The 13,615-nt window shown below is 42.2% G+C and overlaps 1 protein-coding gene across 2 annotated transcripts in view; it reads right to left on the bottom strand.

Moving 5' to 3' along the window:
* The window catches only part of AMBRA1 (autophagy and beclin 1 regulator 1), a 147,787-nt gene that overhangs the window by 97,630 nt on the left and 36,542 nt on the right, over positions 1-13,615 (bottom strand). For both annotated transcript variants that reach the window (XM_007455776.1, XM_007455777.1), the window contains 2 exons: positions 3,676-3,756; positions 2,945-3,045 (listed from right to left, as the gene is read on the bottom strand). In XM_007455776.1, the coding sequence (XP_007455838.1) occupies positions 2,945-3,045; positions 3,676-3,756 (182 nt within the window). The remainder of the gene's footprint in view (positions 1-2,944; positions 3,046-3,675; positions 3,757-13,615) is intronic.

Raw genomic sequence — 13,615 nt, 5'->3', positions numbered from 1 at the left:
TTTCCCTTTTCTAGATTAAGGACCTAGAAGAAGAATGCTATTTTGATGCTCTGTCCTTAAAAATAGCTGTGGGGAGGCAGGCAGACTAGGAAACAGAAGTCCCACTGCGTGGTTCACTTCTGGCTCCTCTACTTCTAGCTGCATCACTCTGGGCAAGTTAGCCTTTTGGGCTTCAGTTCCCACCACTGTTAGATAATAGCACCCATCTCACAGGATTACTGTGAGAATGAAATGAAATATGACTAGGAAGAGCACTTAAAACACTCCCTAGCATACAGCAAATGCTCAATGAATGTTAAGCTTTTTGTTGTTGCTGTTATTATTATCATTGGAATTTTCTCAAGAGAAGAATAAAAGTAACACAAAACTGTCAACAGAATCTGGAGGGACATCCAAATATCTACAAATGATGAGGGCATTTAAGAAAAGACCAACGGGGTAGATGCAAACTATTACATACAGAATGGATAAACAACAAGGTCCTACTGTATAGCACAGGGAACTATATTCAATATCCTGGGATAAACCATAATGAAAAATAATATAAAAAAGAAAATATATATGTGTATAACTGAGTCACTTTGCTGTACAGCAGAAATTAACATAACATTGTAAATCAAGTATACTTCAATAAAAAAAAATATGAAAAAAGAAGAAAAGACCAGCGGATACTCTGCAACATGCATCCTGAGAAAATGGGAGAAATGAGTTTAAATGTGAATGGAAACCATCCGCTAATCTAATTCAAGAATGAGCTTCTTGAGAGCCTAGATTTTCCTTCCTTTCAAGGCACTCTACATCTTTTGTTAGAGAACTTTTCTCAGTAGATTTCATGTTTGTAAACTGCCTGCTGGAACATAACCCCTATATTCAAAGGTATCCATAAGTGAAACTGGGCTATTTGGGGTCAGACCTCTGGGCATAAAGTAGGGAAGAAGAAATGGAGGTAAAGAGTTATTAGATCAAAGGAGAGAAAAACAACATATAGCTTTTCCAAAAAAATTAAATGCAAAGGAAATAGAGACTTCCCAGCAGTAGAGGAGCAGGGAGCTGCTGTGTTGGGTGGTAGAGGCAGATGTCTGGAACAAAGGGTGGAGAAGAACTCTGTAGTACTGTCTGGCAGCAAGTGATTATCTGCCAGTGAGGAGCTTCCACGTGCCGTTAGCCAAGCCACACAGAAGCGCCAAGCAAGGAGAGGCACAGAGCCATGGGTTCTGTTTACCGACTAGGGCCCTCCTCAGTCAAGGTTGTCAGGACACCATGGTGCAGACTACTCCCCCACCAAGCCTGGGCCTATGAAGCCCTGGTGTCCAGTAGAGAGAAACCATTGAGGTTTCTGGGGTTTCTAGGCCTTGACACTGGGTCAAGGATACTGCTACTTAAAGGAAGCCAGGTCCCATGGCTTACCAGCTGCCACAACAGCTTGGTCAGAAATCATATTCCCCCAGCCTGGCAGTGCTACTGCCTCACACCGATCCCTCTCTACCTTTAACCACCACGTGGCCCAGATTTTCCAAAACGTAATGTCATTTGAATTTTTAAAATAAAGATGCTTATTAAAGATACACCAAGAGACTTCCCTGGTGGCACAGTGGTTAAGAATCCACCTGCCAACGCAGGGGACACAGGTTCAATCCCTGAAGATCCCACATGCTGTGGAGCAACTAAGCCCGTGCGCCACAACTACTGAGCCTGCGCTCTAGAGCCCATGAGCCACAACTACTGAGCCCATGTGCCACAACTACTGAAGCCCACACACCGCAACGAAGAGTAACCCCTGCTCGCTGCAACTAGAGAAAGCCTGCGCACACCAATGAAGACCCAGCGCAGCCAAAAAAATTAAATAATTTATTTTTTTTAAAATACGCCAAAATGTGGCTTGATTTTTATAGTTTTTAATGCCTTCACATACATAAATTTACAAGTTGGCAGTGGAGGTGGGGGGGAGGGGGGAAAAGAGGAAAACCTTTGTTAGAAAAAAAATAGATTCTGCTTTGTTTCCTTCTCTAAAGACTGCCCAGAAGCAGCAGCACACACTGGGTCTCAGCCCAGTCACATCACGCATATTAGCCCCAAAACATTGGTCACTAAGTTATTCAGCCACCATAAAACTGCCTCGGCTGGGTTTGTCCAGTCCATTTTCTATTCTGTGGAAATTTCTAAGCCAGCTCCATGGGTCCCTCTCCTCCTCCTTCCTCTGAAGATTCCACAGGGCCTGGAAACTCCATGTGCTGGCAGCAGTAAAGGGTTGGAGAGGTGTGCTTTCAGTCCTAATTAAATCACAGGATCTGGCTCATGTGTACCTCAACAATAAAACGTGAGCAAGGCACCTTTATCATTCAATTTAAAAAGTCTATTTGCTGGATTAAGAAACAAACGGTTTAAATAAATTTTAAAAAAGATGTCTGGGGACCTCCCTGGTGGCGAAGTAGATAAGAATCCGCCTGCCAATGCAGGGGACATGGGTTCGACCCCTGGTCCGGGAAGATCCCGCATGCTGTGCAGCAACTAAGCCCGCACACCACAACTACTGAGCCCACATGCCACAACTACTGAAGCCCGCGTGCCTAGAGCCCGTGCTCCGCAACAAAGAGAAGCCACCGCAATGAGAAGCCCACACACTGCAACGAAGAGTAGCTCCCGCTCGCTGCAACTGGAGAAAAGCCCGTGTGCAGCAACGAAGACCCAACGTAGCCAAAAATAGATAAATAAATTAATTAATTAAAAAAGAGATGTCTGAAGGAAGTGGGAATGGGCAAAAGGAGCAGCTTTCCTCAATCTGTAGTTTCCTGCCCTGAAGTAAGGAACCAAGTACAAGACCTTAAAAAAGAGTTTTCAGCCAGATGCCAAGATGCCCTCACATCAGCATAGGTAAAGGAGGGGAAAGCTTTACACGGCTCCCTCCCCCTTTAAATTTTCAAAATCCAAAGAAACAACTCCTTACCTGCCAGGACCCTGTTAACAGAAGAGTGAGTAGCCAAGCCAGGCTGTCCACGTTCATGAAAAATCCCAGCATAAGGCAAGTACTCAGGCAGCAAGAAACGCCTATAAGATGGGAAGGAAATCCAAAAAAGAGGGGATATATGTATATGCATAGCTGATTCATTTTGCTGTTCAGCAGAAACTAATACAACATTGTAAAGCAACTACACTCCAATAAAAATTAATTTTAAAAAACGCCTATATGAAGGAATCACGCGTTAAAAGCCTACTACAGACTGCCTTAACACAAAGGAGATATAGTATCTACCAACCCTCAACAATCAAAGATAAGGGATCCACTAAGCCTAGGAATCCAAAGAAACCTAGAGCAGAGTAAAATTCCTTTCACACATTTGTATCTTCTTCCAATCTTTCCTCTAAAGTTTCCTGGGGCTTGTATTCTTGAACAGGATGCTCCCAATGCCATTTTTCTATGTCTTTTCATTGTGGTTAATCATTTCCTGTCAAGTCTTTAGGTGGCAGGGCTGGACTGTAGGCTCACTAGGAAATAATTACAGATATGGACAATCCACCAGATTGTCCATATCTGGAATTATCTGTCCAGGAAAAATAATTTTGTCCAAATAGGTTTCTCCAGGACAAACCTACCAGAAAGTAGGTTTAAAAATCCCAGGCTCTCATAAAGCCTCCCTCAGAAAAGTCTCTCATAAAAGTTGACTATCCAGTTCTTACCTTGGGACAAAGCGTCCAAGTGAAGGTGCAGACATCCGGGCATTTCGTGGAGCTCGGTGCCTGGATCTGTCACCATTGTCCCTGTAGAAAACAAAAAGACTACACCTAAGAGAGTCACTAAAGCAAAAACAAGACACCAGCCCAAAAGACAGACATCCCACAAACTAAATTCCTACACTTAGGTGAAGGTCCCAGAGAAATTAGTCATCTGGTTGCTTACTAATTTAGGTGGCACATTAATATATTGCGTTTCTGGAGTACCTCAATTAAAATATTTATGAGCATTTACTAACAGCTCAGTAAGAAGGAAGATTTTTCTTGAAATAATGTGGTCTCTGAACTCTGCAGCATCTGAAATTGAAGCCAAGTTTAGATCTTCTAAAGGGATTTAGAATAGATATGTATATAAACGTCTTTTTCTAGATTCAAAGATAGAGAAACTTTGGCTTCGGGGGATCTTGAAGGAAGAAGAATTCTCCCATCAAGTTCATTCAACAAATGGTTATCTTTAAATCTGTTTAGGTCCTTGGTGTGGAAAAATCATGGATATGTGAAAGAAAAACAACACAAGAAAAAGACTAGGCAGTCCATTCTTTTAGAGACTGAAAAATTAACAATGATGAAGATTATTAGACAATACAATCCTAAGCTCGGTTATTTGATTAAAAAGAAAAAAGTCTAGTGTTTTCTTTATGGTCTGTTAAAGTAATGGTAATAAACACCATTTACTAAATATCTACTAAGTCCTAATACAAAGGTTATTAATATGTTACCCCATTTAATCTTTCGAGTTTCCCATTAAGTCTCATTAGATCTGTTTCACAGATAAGGAAACTAAGGACCAGAGAGGCAAATGCCCAAGGTCACATAACTAGTAAGTGGTTGAGACAAGATTCAAGGAAGAATCCATCTGACTCTGAAGCCCTTGCTCTTTCCACTACACTTCACTGCTTCCTACAAGAGAAGACAACAGAAACTTCACGTGGCTTAGTTTCCAATGCATCAAAGGAACAATAAGCCAAAGGGCACTCTGGCTGGATAGAGCAGTTAATTAGCTGCTTAACCAACTCCACAAAATAAATGAACCTCTTGAGAGCTTGACTTGGGGTATGTTCTGAATTCTTCCTTTGGATTATCTTCAACTTAATGAGATAATCTTCAAATTGGCACTGTAACCAAAGTTAAGACAACACTTTGGCTTTCAAGTGTACTACTGAGACCCTTACAAACCAGAAATGAAAGCCTAGGAAGGTTTTTATATCTTGGTGGAACTGGATGCTGAGCATTTAGAGACAAATCAATATCAGGGACATTGGAAGCTGATCCATTAAAAGTCAGTACTTGGTTTTTATTTTCCCAGAAGAGAAAGCATATTACTGTTTTCTTTAACGTATCATATTCCTGTGACTTGAAACTCTACAGATGAAGGGAGAGGCAAGGAAAGAGAGATAAGACCACATGGAAAGTGAAAAGGGGATTATAAAGAACAACGAGATCAGAAGTTCCTGACCAGCAGACTGCAGCTCTGGGGAGCCCACAAATTATTATAAGGAGTAGCTGAATATCAAACAAATAAGACAGCTCCCAAATTAAGTATATTATTAATTTTCAAGTATATGTAGATTCAAGTTGTGATCAAAGTACCAACTCGGTTAAAAGTACAAGTGAATTCATGACAGCTTTTCATAACAGTATATCTTACTTACAGATGGGGACTAAAAGTACAACTAATTATCATGAGAGAAGTTAGAACACATATTGAAGTTAAGAAGGGTCCTAAGGGGGGGGGGAAGGGTTCTAAGCCTCAAAAAGGTTGAAAATTAAGTTATAGAAAGAAGCATCATGGGACAAATCCAATTACTTTATTCTACAGCTAAGAAAGAGCTGGCCTTCCCAGAACCACGCTGTGGAGCTGACAATTTACTTCTGAACAAGGACCAAAGAGCCCTCTCTCTCTGGACAATAAACAGTGCTCTATCTGGCATTAGCAGAGTTGAAGAGCAGGGAAGGAGAGGGGTGTACAGGAGACAGTACTGATCAGCAGTTGCCAGAATCAAACATGACACAGAGCTGGGTGAAAGGACACATGAAGATAACTTAGAAAAATGGACAAATGCCAGGGCTGGGAGAAAATTTGGTTCCTATGACATATTTCACAAGCCTCTTTTAATTGTTATTAAAACCTAAAAACAATTAACTTCTTTCTGATTCAATTTCTCCTTCCGTCTAAAAAAAAAAAAAGGAGGAGGAAGGGCAAAGCATGGTCAGAGATAATGGCTTTATGTTATTTAGAGATTACCGGAAGATATATATATATGAAAATCAGCTGGCTCAGATACAAGCAGTCTCAGAATGATGGTTACATTAGGCACCGCAAAAGAGGCAATAATATTAAGTGAGCGGAGATGTATCTCTTGGTCCTCAGTTTAACATCTTGACTAATGATGGGGAAGTGGGAGTTAAACAGCATCTCAATAAGATGTAGAGAAGACTTCAAATTGGAAGTGTTGAGCACACTAGCAAAGAAGGAGAAATGACAGAATTGTACACAGAACAATTAGTAAAATGTGAAATGTGGTGAACACGCAAATGAGATGCTGCCTATGGGAGAAAAAAACACAGGCATCTAGGAGAAAATAGCCTAGAACAGCTCAAACATTTCCTGACCAGGAAAAACTTAAAACATGAATGGGTAAGGTGGCATAGGCCAGAATGTCCAACCACAGGACAAGTTAAGCAAGCAGAGGGCAAAAGCCCCACGTTTTAATGCTGGCACACAAAAATCCCTGACTAAAAGCATGGCTCTAAATAAATTAGAGGTGAAAAGAGCAACTAATGACTCTAGCTTCTATAGTCTAGAAAGAAGGGAAAATTCAAAATAAGGAGCTGAGATGGGGAAACAAAAGGATATCTGCAAGGGTGGGGTCAGGCTAGAAGTGAGGGGAGAGGAAGAGTGGTTTAAGAGTTTCAAGAAAAGGAAAAAAAAAAGAGTTTCAAGAAAAGGGCAAAGAAATTAAAAGTACTTAAAATAATGTTCAATTTAGAAAACTACAGAGACTCTGACACTCACTTCAGTGCTGATACAAGACCAACATGGAGCAAAGCCTCCACGAGATGAAGAAGGCAAATTTAGGCAGAGGCTAATGATTAGAAGATGTTTGCCAGATGAACAGTGGGAGAATGGCAGACGCAGAGAGACAGTTTACCTTAGGAATAATGGAGGGTGATAAATACTGGGCCTAACATAACATAGGCCATGCCCTTTTCAAGGGGGGTACTTAAAAAAAAGCAAAAACAGTGAAGACCAGAGTATGCAAGCACGCTGCTACCACTCCTCTATCACTGGAGGACTCTTCCTCACCAGAATACTTTTCAGGGAAACACCAGAGAAATCCTCATCAATTTCATCAGCCAGAAGCTGCCTTTAAGCCAGCAGGATTGAAGCTGGCTGAGTTATTAATGGCCTTCCCAGTTGTTGAACTCTGTGCACCTCTGATTAACTCTCAGAAGGCTATTTGGGAAGGAGAGGGGGAAAAAAATAAGACTTTCTCATAAAAGATTTTGTAAGGAAAAATCACCCTTCAAACAAGCATCCAAGACAAGTGCCAAATACAAGAAAATGCATCTATGGAACAAGGGAGAAACACAGCAGCTACTCTTGCTAAATGCCTGGGATTAATTGCCTCAGAGAGAAGCTGTAACTTAAAGGAATGTAAAACACACCTACAGACTGCTGTCTGAGTCCTAACCAGAGAGTCAGGCTGCCATTACTACTCAGTGACAAATGGCTCTGACTTGGGCCTTTGTAAATAAAGCTCTGGCAGCACAAAGCTCAAAAGGCCTATTATCTTCTTGACAATACACAGTTGACTGTGCTGAAAATTAGACCATTAAAAAAATACTTGTTTCCCTGTGCTCTTCAGTTTCTACTCAATCTCCAGACAATAGAAGACCTAGCTGGTGTTCCTGTCCTTGGATGGCACAGTGATCTTGGCCAAGTCCTTTCTTTACTTGGGTGCTATTAGTAAGGCTCTAGACTCTACTTCGAAGGACTGTGCATGCATGTCAGGGCTAGATTTCTGGGAGGAAGGCACAGGTCCAGCTGATATCATTCACAGGGGATACCTAATAGCATAGGTCTCTTGGAACTTCAGAGGCTTAATTTTTCTCCAAGGAATAGTAATATAACAGATAATTACCACTTACAAATTCCCCTCCTTTCTTTTTTTTTCCTTTTTTTTTTTTTTTTTTAATTTGTTTGTTTGGCTGCATTGGGTCTTTGTTGCTGTGTGCTGGCTTTCTCTAGCTGCGGCGAGCGGGGGCTACTCTTTGTTGCGGTGCGCAGGCTTCTCACTGCCGTGGCTTCTCTTGTTGTGGAGCACGGGCTCTAGGCACGTGGGCTTCAGTAGCTGTGGTACGCGGGCTCAGTAGTTGTGGCTCATGGGCTCTAGAGCGCAGGCTCAGTAGTTGTGGAGCACGGGCTTAGTTGCTCTGTGGCATGTGGGATCTTCCCGGACCAGGGCTTGAACCCATTTCCCCTGCATTGGCAGGCGGATTCTTAACCACTGCGCCACCAGGGAAGTCCTCTCCTTTCTTGTTCTACCTTTAATTTCATCTGCTTGTATTATGCAAATCCATATTCCTATTGTGCATTTTATGTTAAAAAATAAATACATATCTCTAAGTGATAGTTATCCTCCTTTCCCCCTCTTCCTTCACAGCTGTTTAATTCTTTAAATCCAGATATATTCCATTTTCTTTCTCTTCTCCTAGCATTCCTCATAATAAATATTCATATGTATTTTAGTTGCCCAGAAAGAATACTAATTTTAAAGCTGCCAAGCAATATAATATATTTCTAAGCAATAGGCTCAAAATCCTCAGGAAAGAGCTGGAATTCAGGTAGGCATATATTTTATAAATATATTGGGGCTCCACAGGTACCAGATATCCTATTCCTAATCCTCAGGAAGTCTCTCCACTTTTCTGAAACTTTTCATTATTCTACCTCTGCTGAGTACAAGGGAAATCCTTCTAAGATAGATAGTTAGCTCCAACAAAGATCCAAGAGCTTTAGGGCTGAAATAAACTTCAGAGATTATCTAATCTAATTTTACAAGGTCAGACATTGAGGCCTAGGGTAGGAGAGGGACTTGCCAAAGATCAAATGGCATATCACAGGCTCAGCCAAAACTGGAACGCGGGGCTATTCCCTAGACAATAGTTGTCAGGCTCTGGGGACCAGTGGGCACTAACAGGAGATCCCAGTTCCAATCACAGCTGTTCTGGGAGTCACTTGCTACTTTATAAACTTAGCTCAAAATCAGTTCCAGTAAGAGTAAAAAAGGACTCCGGCAACGTTTTATTTGGAGAAGTAGGAAGAGGCAGCTGAGCTCTCACACAGCTCATCTCCCCAGGAACACAGGAACATTCACAAACAGGCCCCACTCTTATAAAACACCAAGGCCTCTTATGTCTAATACTTAATATGCAGTCCTCATATGTCCTCATATGTATTTTGCCCACTGTTTTCTAACTGGTTTTCCTGCATCCATATACTTGCCACCTGCCTAACAACCGCTGTCAGAATTCCCGGCCTAAAACACATGTTGAATAATGGCTGTCCCTACACAAAAACAAGGTCAAAACTTCTCAGCCAGGCACTCCAGGCCCTCCACAGTCCATGTCTTTCCGATCTTATCGCTCAAAGTACAAATACTCCGTTGCTCTAACCACAGATGTATGCAGGGTCTCCGAACAAACCCTGTAAATCTTCTGTGTCTGGGCTTTTGCTTAAGCTACTCCTTTGTCTAGAATCTCCTTCCCTACTTCCATCCTCCACGTCAATTCGTTGAAGTCCTGTGGGGTCTTCACACCTAGCTGAAACCCATGAAGCCTTCTCACATCTCCCCAAGTACTCTCTCCCTTCATACAATGCTGTCCTGTACTTTAGGGGTACCTTATTACAGTCTATCTTATAAGATATTGTGCAAAAATCTGACGTTATTCCATAGCTTAAAACTCTTCAGTGACTCCCTCTCACCTGCAGGGTACAGTTCTCCTCCTTTGCAAGGCACACAAGACTCCCCAAGATCTGGTACCACTCTAACTCTCGGGGCTCATCTCCTGCTGTATCTTGGACTTTACAACCTGACCATACTTGTCAACAAGGGAATTCTTGACATGCTGCATGCTGTTTCATGTTTCTACGACTATGCATTTATTTGCCTTTCTTCTAAGTATATCTGGAGAAAAGTCCTATTTTAAGACTTTCTCTTTTATAAACCCATGCTGTAAAAAACAATCAACCACCACAAACATCAATTAAATGAAATTATTTAAAACTCTGGTAAAAAGGAAGTGACTGGTGTCTTATGTCATCTCACTTTAAGAACTACTTCTATACAATACCACCACTCAATAACTAGCTGGCTGCCTGATCCTTGACTGCTTTGGCAGGTTCCAGTCTGTAAAGAGAACAGTCACTTTACAGCGTGTTCCCTTATAGTTTCTCTTGCACTTCTAATACCAAAGAGATTATGGTCTGTAAGTCAAGGGAAGAGACAAAGGCAACCCCATTTCAGAATGAAGTACACGACTTCTTGCTCTGAAGATCTGCCCCTTCCCTTTCTCGGCTATAAGTAACGTATCTGTTATTAGTAGTCACTGACTCCCATAGGAGTCCTGGAAATTTGGGGCACAGAAGAGAGAGCAGGGGCAAACACTACCAAGGACGTGTGACTTCACTCTCCTGGAACTTCTAGCCATGAGAACTTGACACAAGTATATGAGTCTCACAAAGCTGTCAGGATTTCACCTATAGACAGATAAGAGTAACATCATCAGGTTTCTAACATATTTTCTTTGTGTGACTCAATTAAATTTCCGTAGTGGCAAAAGGGCAGATGAAGAATATTAAATTCTGAACTATAAAGGCGAGTAACTTCTATGCCACACCCAGTCAGATGACAGAACGGAGTGACAGCCTTCAGAACTGTCCTCAGCTACATTATATACCAAGAAGACCTTTTAATGACTTCCTTGCTAGAAGGTGTCTAGCAAGGGGACCATGAAAGCCTTCTGGTTGAGGCTCCTCCGCACATGTGTATGTGGTACTGCTAGAACATATCATGCCAAACTAAGGAACCAGAACCCATCTTGGGCAACCAGAAATGACTGTCATTCATTTCACAATGAAACGGTTTTGCATATTTGGTCACAATATGGATTTCTGGGTAAAAGGAACCCAAATACAACGAGATAAATTAGAAGAGTTAATAAAGAGTTAATAAAACAAATGTAACTGACTTCAAGACACTTCATCTGAAAGACTAGAATTCTCACTGAGATGTCTTCCCCAAGTACAGACCGGTGTCACAACTGTGAATGAAGGACTTGTTCTCTCTGGGCTGGCAACAATTTTTAAGAAGTTGAGGGACTTCCCTGGTGGTCCAGTGGTTGAGAATCTGCCTTCCAATGCAGGGGACACGGGTTCGATCCCTGGTCGGGGAACTAAGATCCGCAACTAGGCCCGCGCGCTCTGGAGCCCACACACCATGAGAGAGCCTGCACGCTGCAACTGCTAAGCCCACGCGCTCTAAGAGCCCACGCACCACAACTAGAGAAAAGCCTGCGTGCTGCAACAAAGAGCCTGCGCACTGCAAAGAAAGATCCCGTGTGCCGCAACTAAGACCTGATGCAGCCAAATTAATAATTAAAAAAAAAAGAAGAAGTTGAATATAATTACGCAGTGTTGGAGATATTTGTGACAGATCTAATCTGAAGCTTCTCCAGTTCTGTCATTAGCTCAGGGTATCCTTGCCTTGGAAGGCAAAGCAGGTAAAAAATGAGGCAAGAAGATGAACTGGAGATGATTCTAGGATTACAATTACATTTAGAATAACATAAAATGAGGGGGGGGGGTGAGGGTAGCTTGAACAACAGTCATAAAGTCACAGGTACCACCTCTTTTGCTGGCCTTAGAAATTACGGGAACACAGCACTCAACCTGGGCTTCATAAAAGCCTCCCTCCCTCTTTCCAAAGGGATGGTGAAAATCAAAACGTGAGTTTTCCTTATGCTTATTTGCCGTCTGCATTCTAGCAGGTGGTCTGAGCTCAGAAGGAGGCAGACAGCAGGGTCGGGGCAGCCACACCTTTACCCTGCTTGTGAACATCTTTATGCAAAGAGAGATGCTGAGGGCTTCAGGACAGACCACCTGACGGCAGGTTTCTGGATGTCCTGTTTGTGCATTTTGATAAACACAGGGACCCTGAAGTCTCAGTCCTTGCCGCAGACAGAGACAAATGACAGGAGAAGATGCCTGCCTGGGAAGATAGTCATTAATCCAGACCACAAAAGAATAGAAAGTTTAACCTGATGTTGACCAACCTTCAAACCTATCTTCCCTAGCAATAAATCTAGATAGTCTTGTTGCACAGCAAGCTCATGGAGCAAGGGCTCAAATATGGTTGTACATCATTTTAAAGGTTTTTACATCTGCAGGACACTAAAGTCAGACACTAAACATGCTTGCTCCTGATCTCTAATCTTAGACATGTCTGACTTTGGTCAAGCCTCTGTATCCTTATTTTAAAAAAACACAATGAAATGAACTATCTCATTGGGTTATTATAAGGAGTAAACAAGATTTTAAAAGACATATGTATATTAATATATTTATATATACTACAAATGTTGTGTATGTTATAAATTAGTATACATGAAAAATATGATAGCTGATACCTTTCATTCAATGGATGATGAAAGAGAACCAAAAAAGATGGGATCTACATAATGTCTCCCTTTTGTTTTCTGAGGCCCCTATACACCTGGATGGGACAAGCTAGAGAATGGCAAAATGATCTGTGACTTAGCAAATGGAAGGAGAGTGAAGAGGTCGGAGTGGGGTGGCAAAGGCAAGACCATGCTGTGCTGTGAGGGTGAGGAAACCCAGGAGAAGAACAGTCTCTCTTAAGTGTTAGGATTCCAGGCCATATCTAACTTAATCTGCTTCTCTGTACTTGAAAGAACTATAAATTATGACTGTATAAGCCTGTAACTTTCTTTCTAGTTATCAAACCTGAGGAAAAGGATTCGGGCAGAGAAATTAAAATGGGCTGGTACATTCCCTAATTTCTCACTTGCTCTCTCCTCAGAGTACCTAGAAATTAAGAGAAGAGGCAAAACCACAAGCAGCCCTCGGTTTACAGTAGGGGGAGGAGGGCGGGGAAAGAGACAGAGAAAGAATGAACAGACGGTAACTCAGCATCAACCAGCCGGCAACATCCTTCACTAGAAGACCTGGACTGCTAATACTGAGGTGACTAATCCACAGCTGCTATAAAAATCAAGTTTATAGTCTGCTTCAGCCCCACAAGAAAGGCAAACACCAAGGGGAGGGACTTTCAGAGGGGCTTTAGAGAAACCAGCCCATTGTTACTAACCAGGGAGCAATACAATGGTAAGTCAGTGCATGAAAGGTGAAGAGGGTGATGTAAATTCAGGCTGCGCTGAAGCCAGGGGGAGGCGAGAGCACAGGTGGGCTGTGGGGAGCACAGGGAGGAGGCAGTCTGACACAGGAAAATCAAGGGGGAAGGAAGGGGAAAGGGAGGAGGTGGTAACAGAAGAAAGAGAAGGTAAGATGAGAACAGAACATTTTAAACTAACCCAGAACTCCACTGTGAAGGACAAGTCACGAGGCAAGATACAGCTCAAAGGCATGAGCCCCAGGTTTCACCACTGTGAAGAGATAACAGCCTTCCAAATATGCGTGGAGAGAGGGCTATGCAATCTGCACTGACTCCCAGAGCTCCACGGGATTACCGAGGCTTTTCAGCTGCACTAAGTCCCAGCAGCCTTGGCACTGTGTGTTGAAACTGCTTCCCTGAATAGACCCCGGTGCTGGAAAAATAATCATTTCTACAGGGGAACATATTTC

The sequence above is a fragment of the Lipotes vexillifer genome, unplaced genomic scaffold (genome assembly GCF_000442215.2).
Source record: "Lipotes vexillifer unplaced genomic scaffold, Lipotes_vexillifer_v1.1 scaffold977, whole genome shotgun sequence".
Taxonomy (NCBI): domain Eukaryota; kingdom Metazoa; phylum Chordata; class Mammalia; order Artiodactyla; family Lipotidae; genus Lipotes; species Lipotes vexillifer.
The sequence above is the reverse complement of the archived record's forward strand: the minus strand, read 5'-3'. Positions and strand labels throughout refer to the sequence as shown.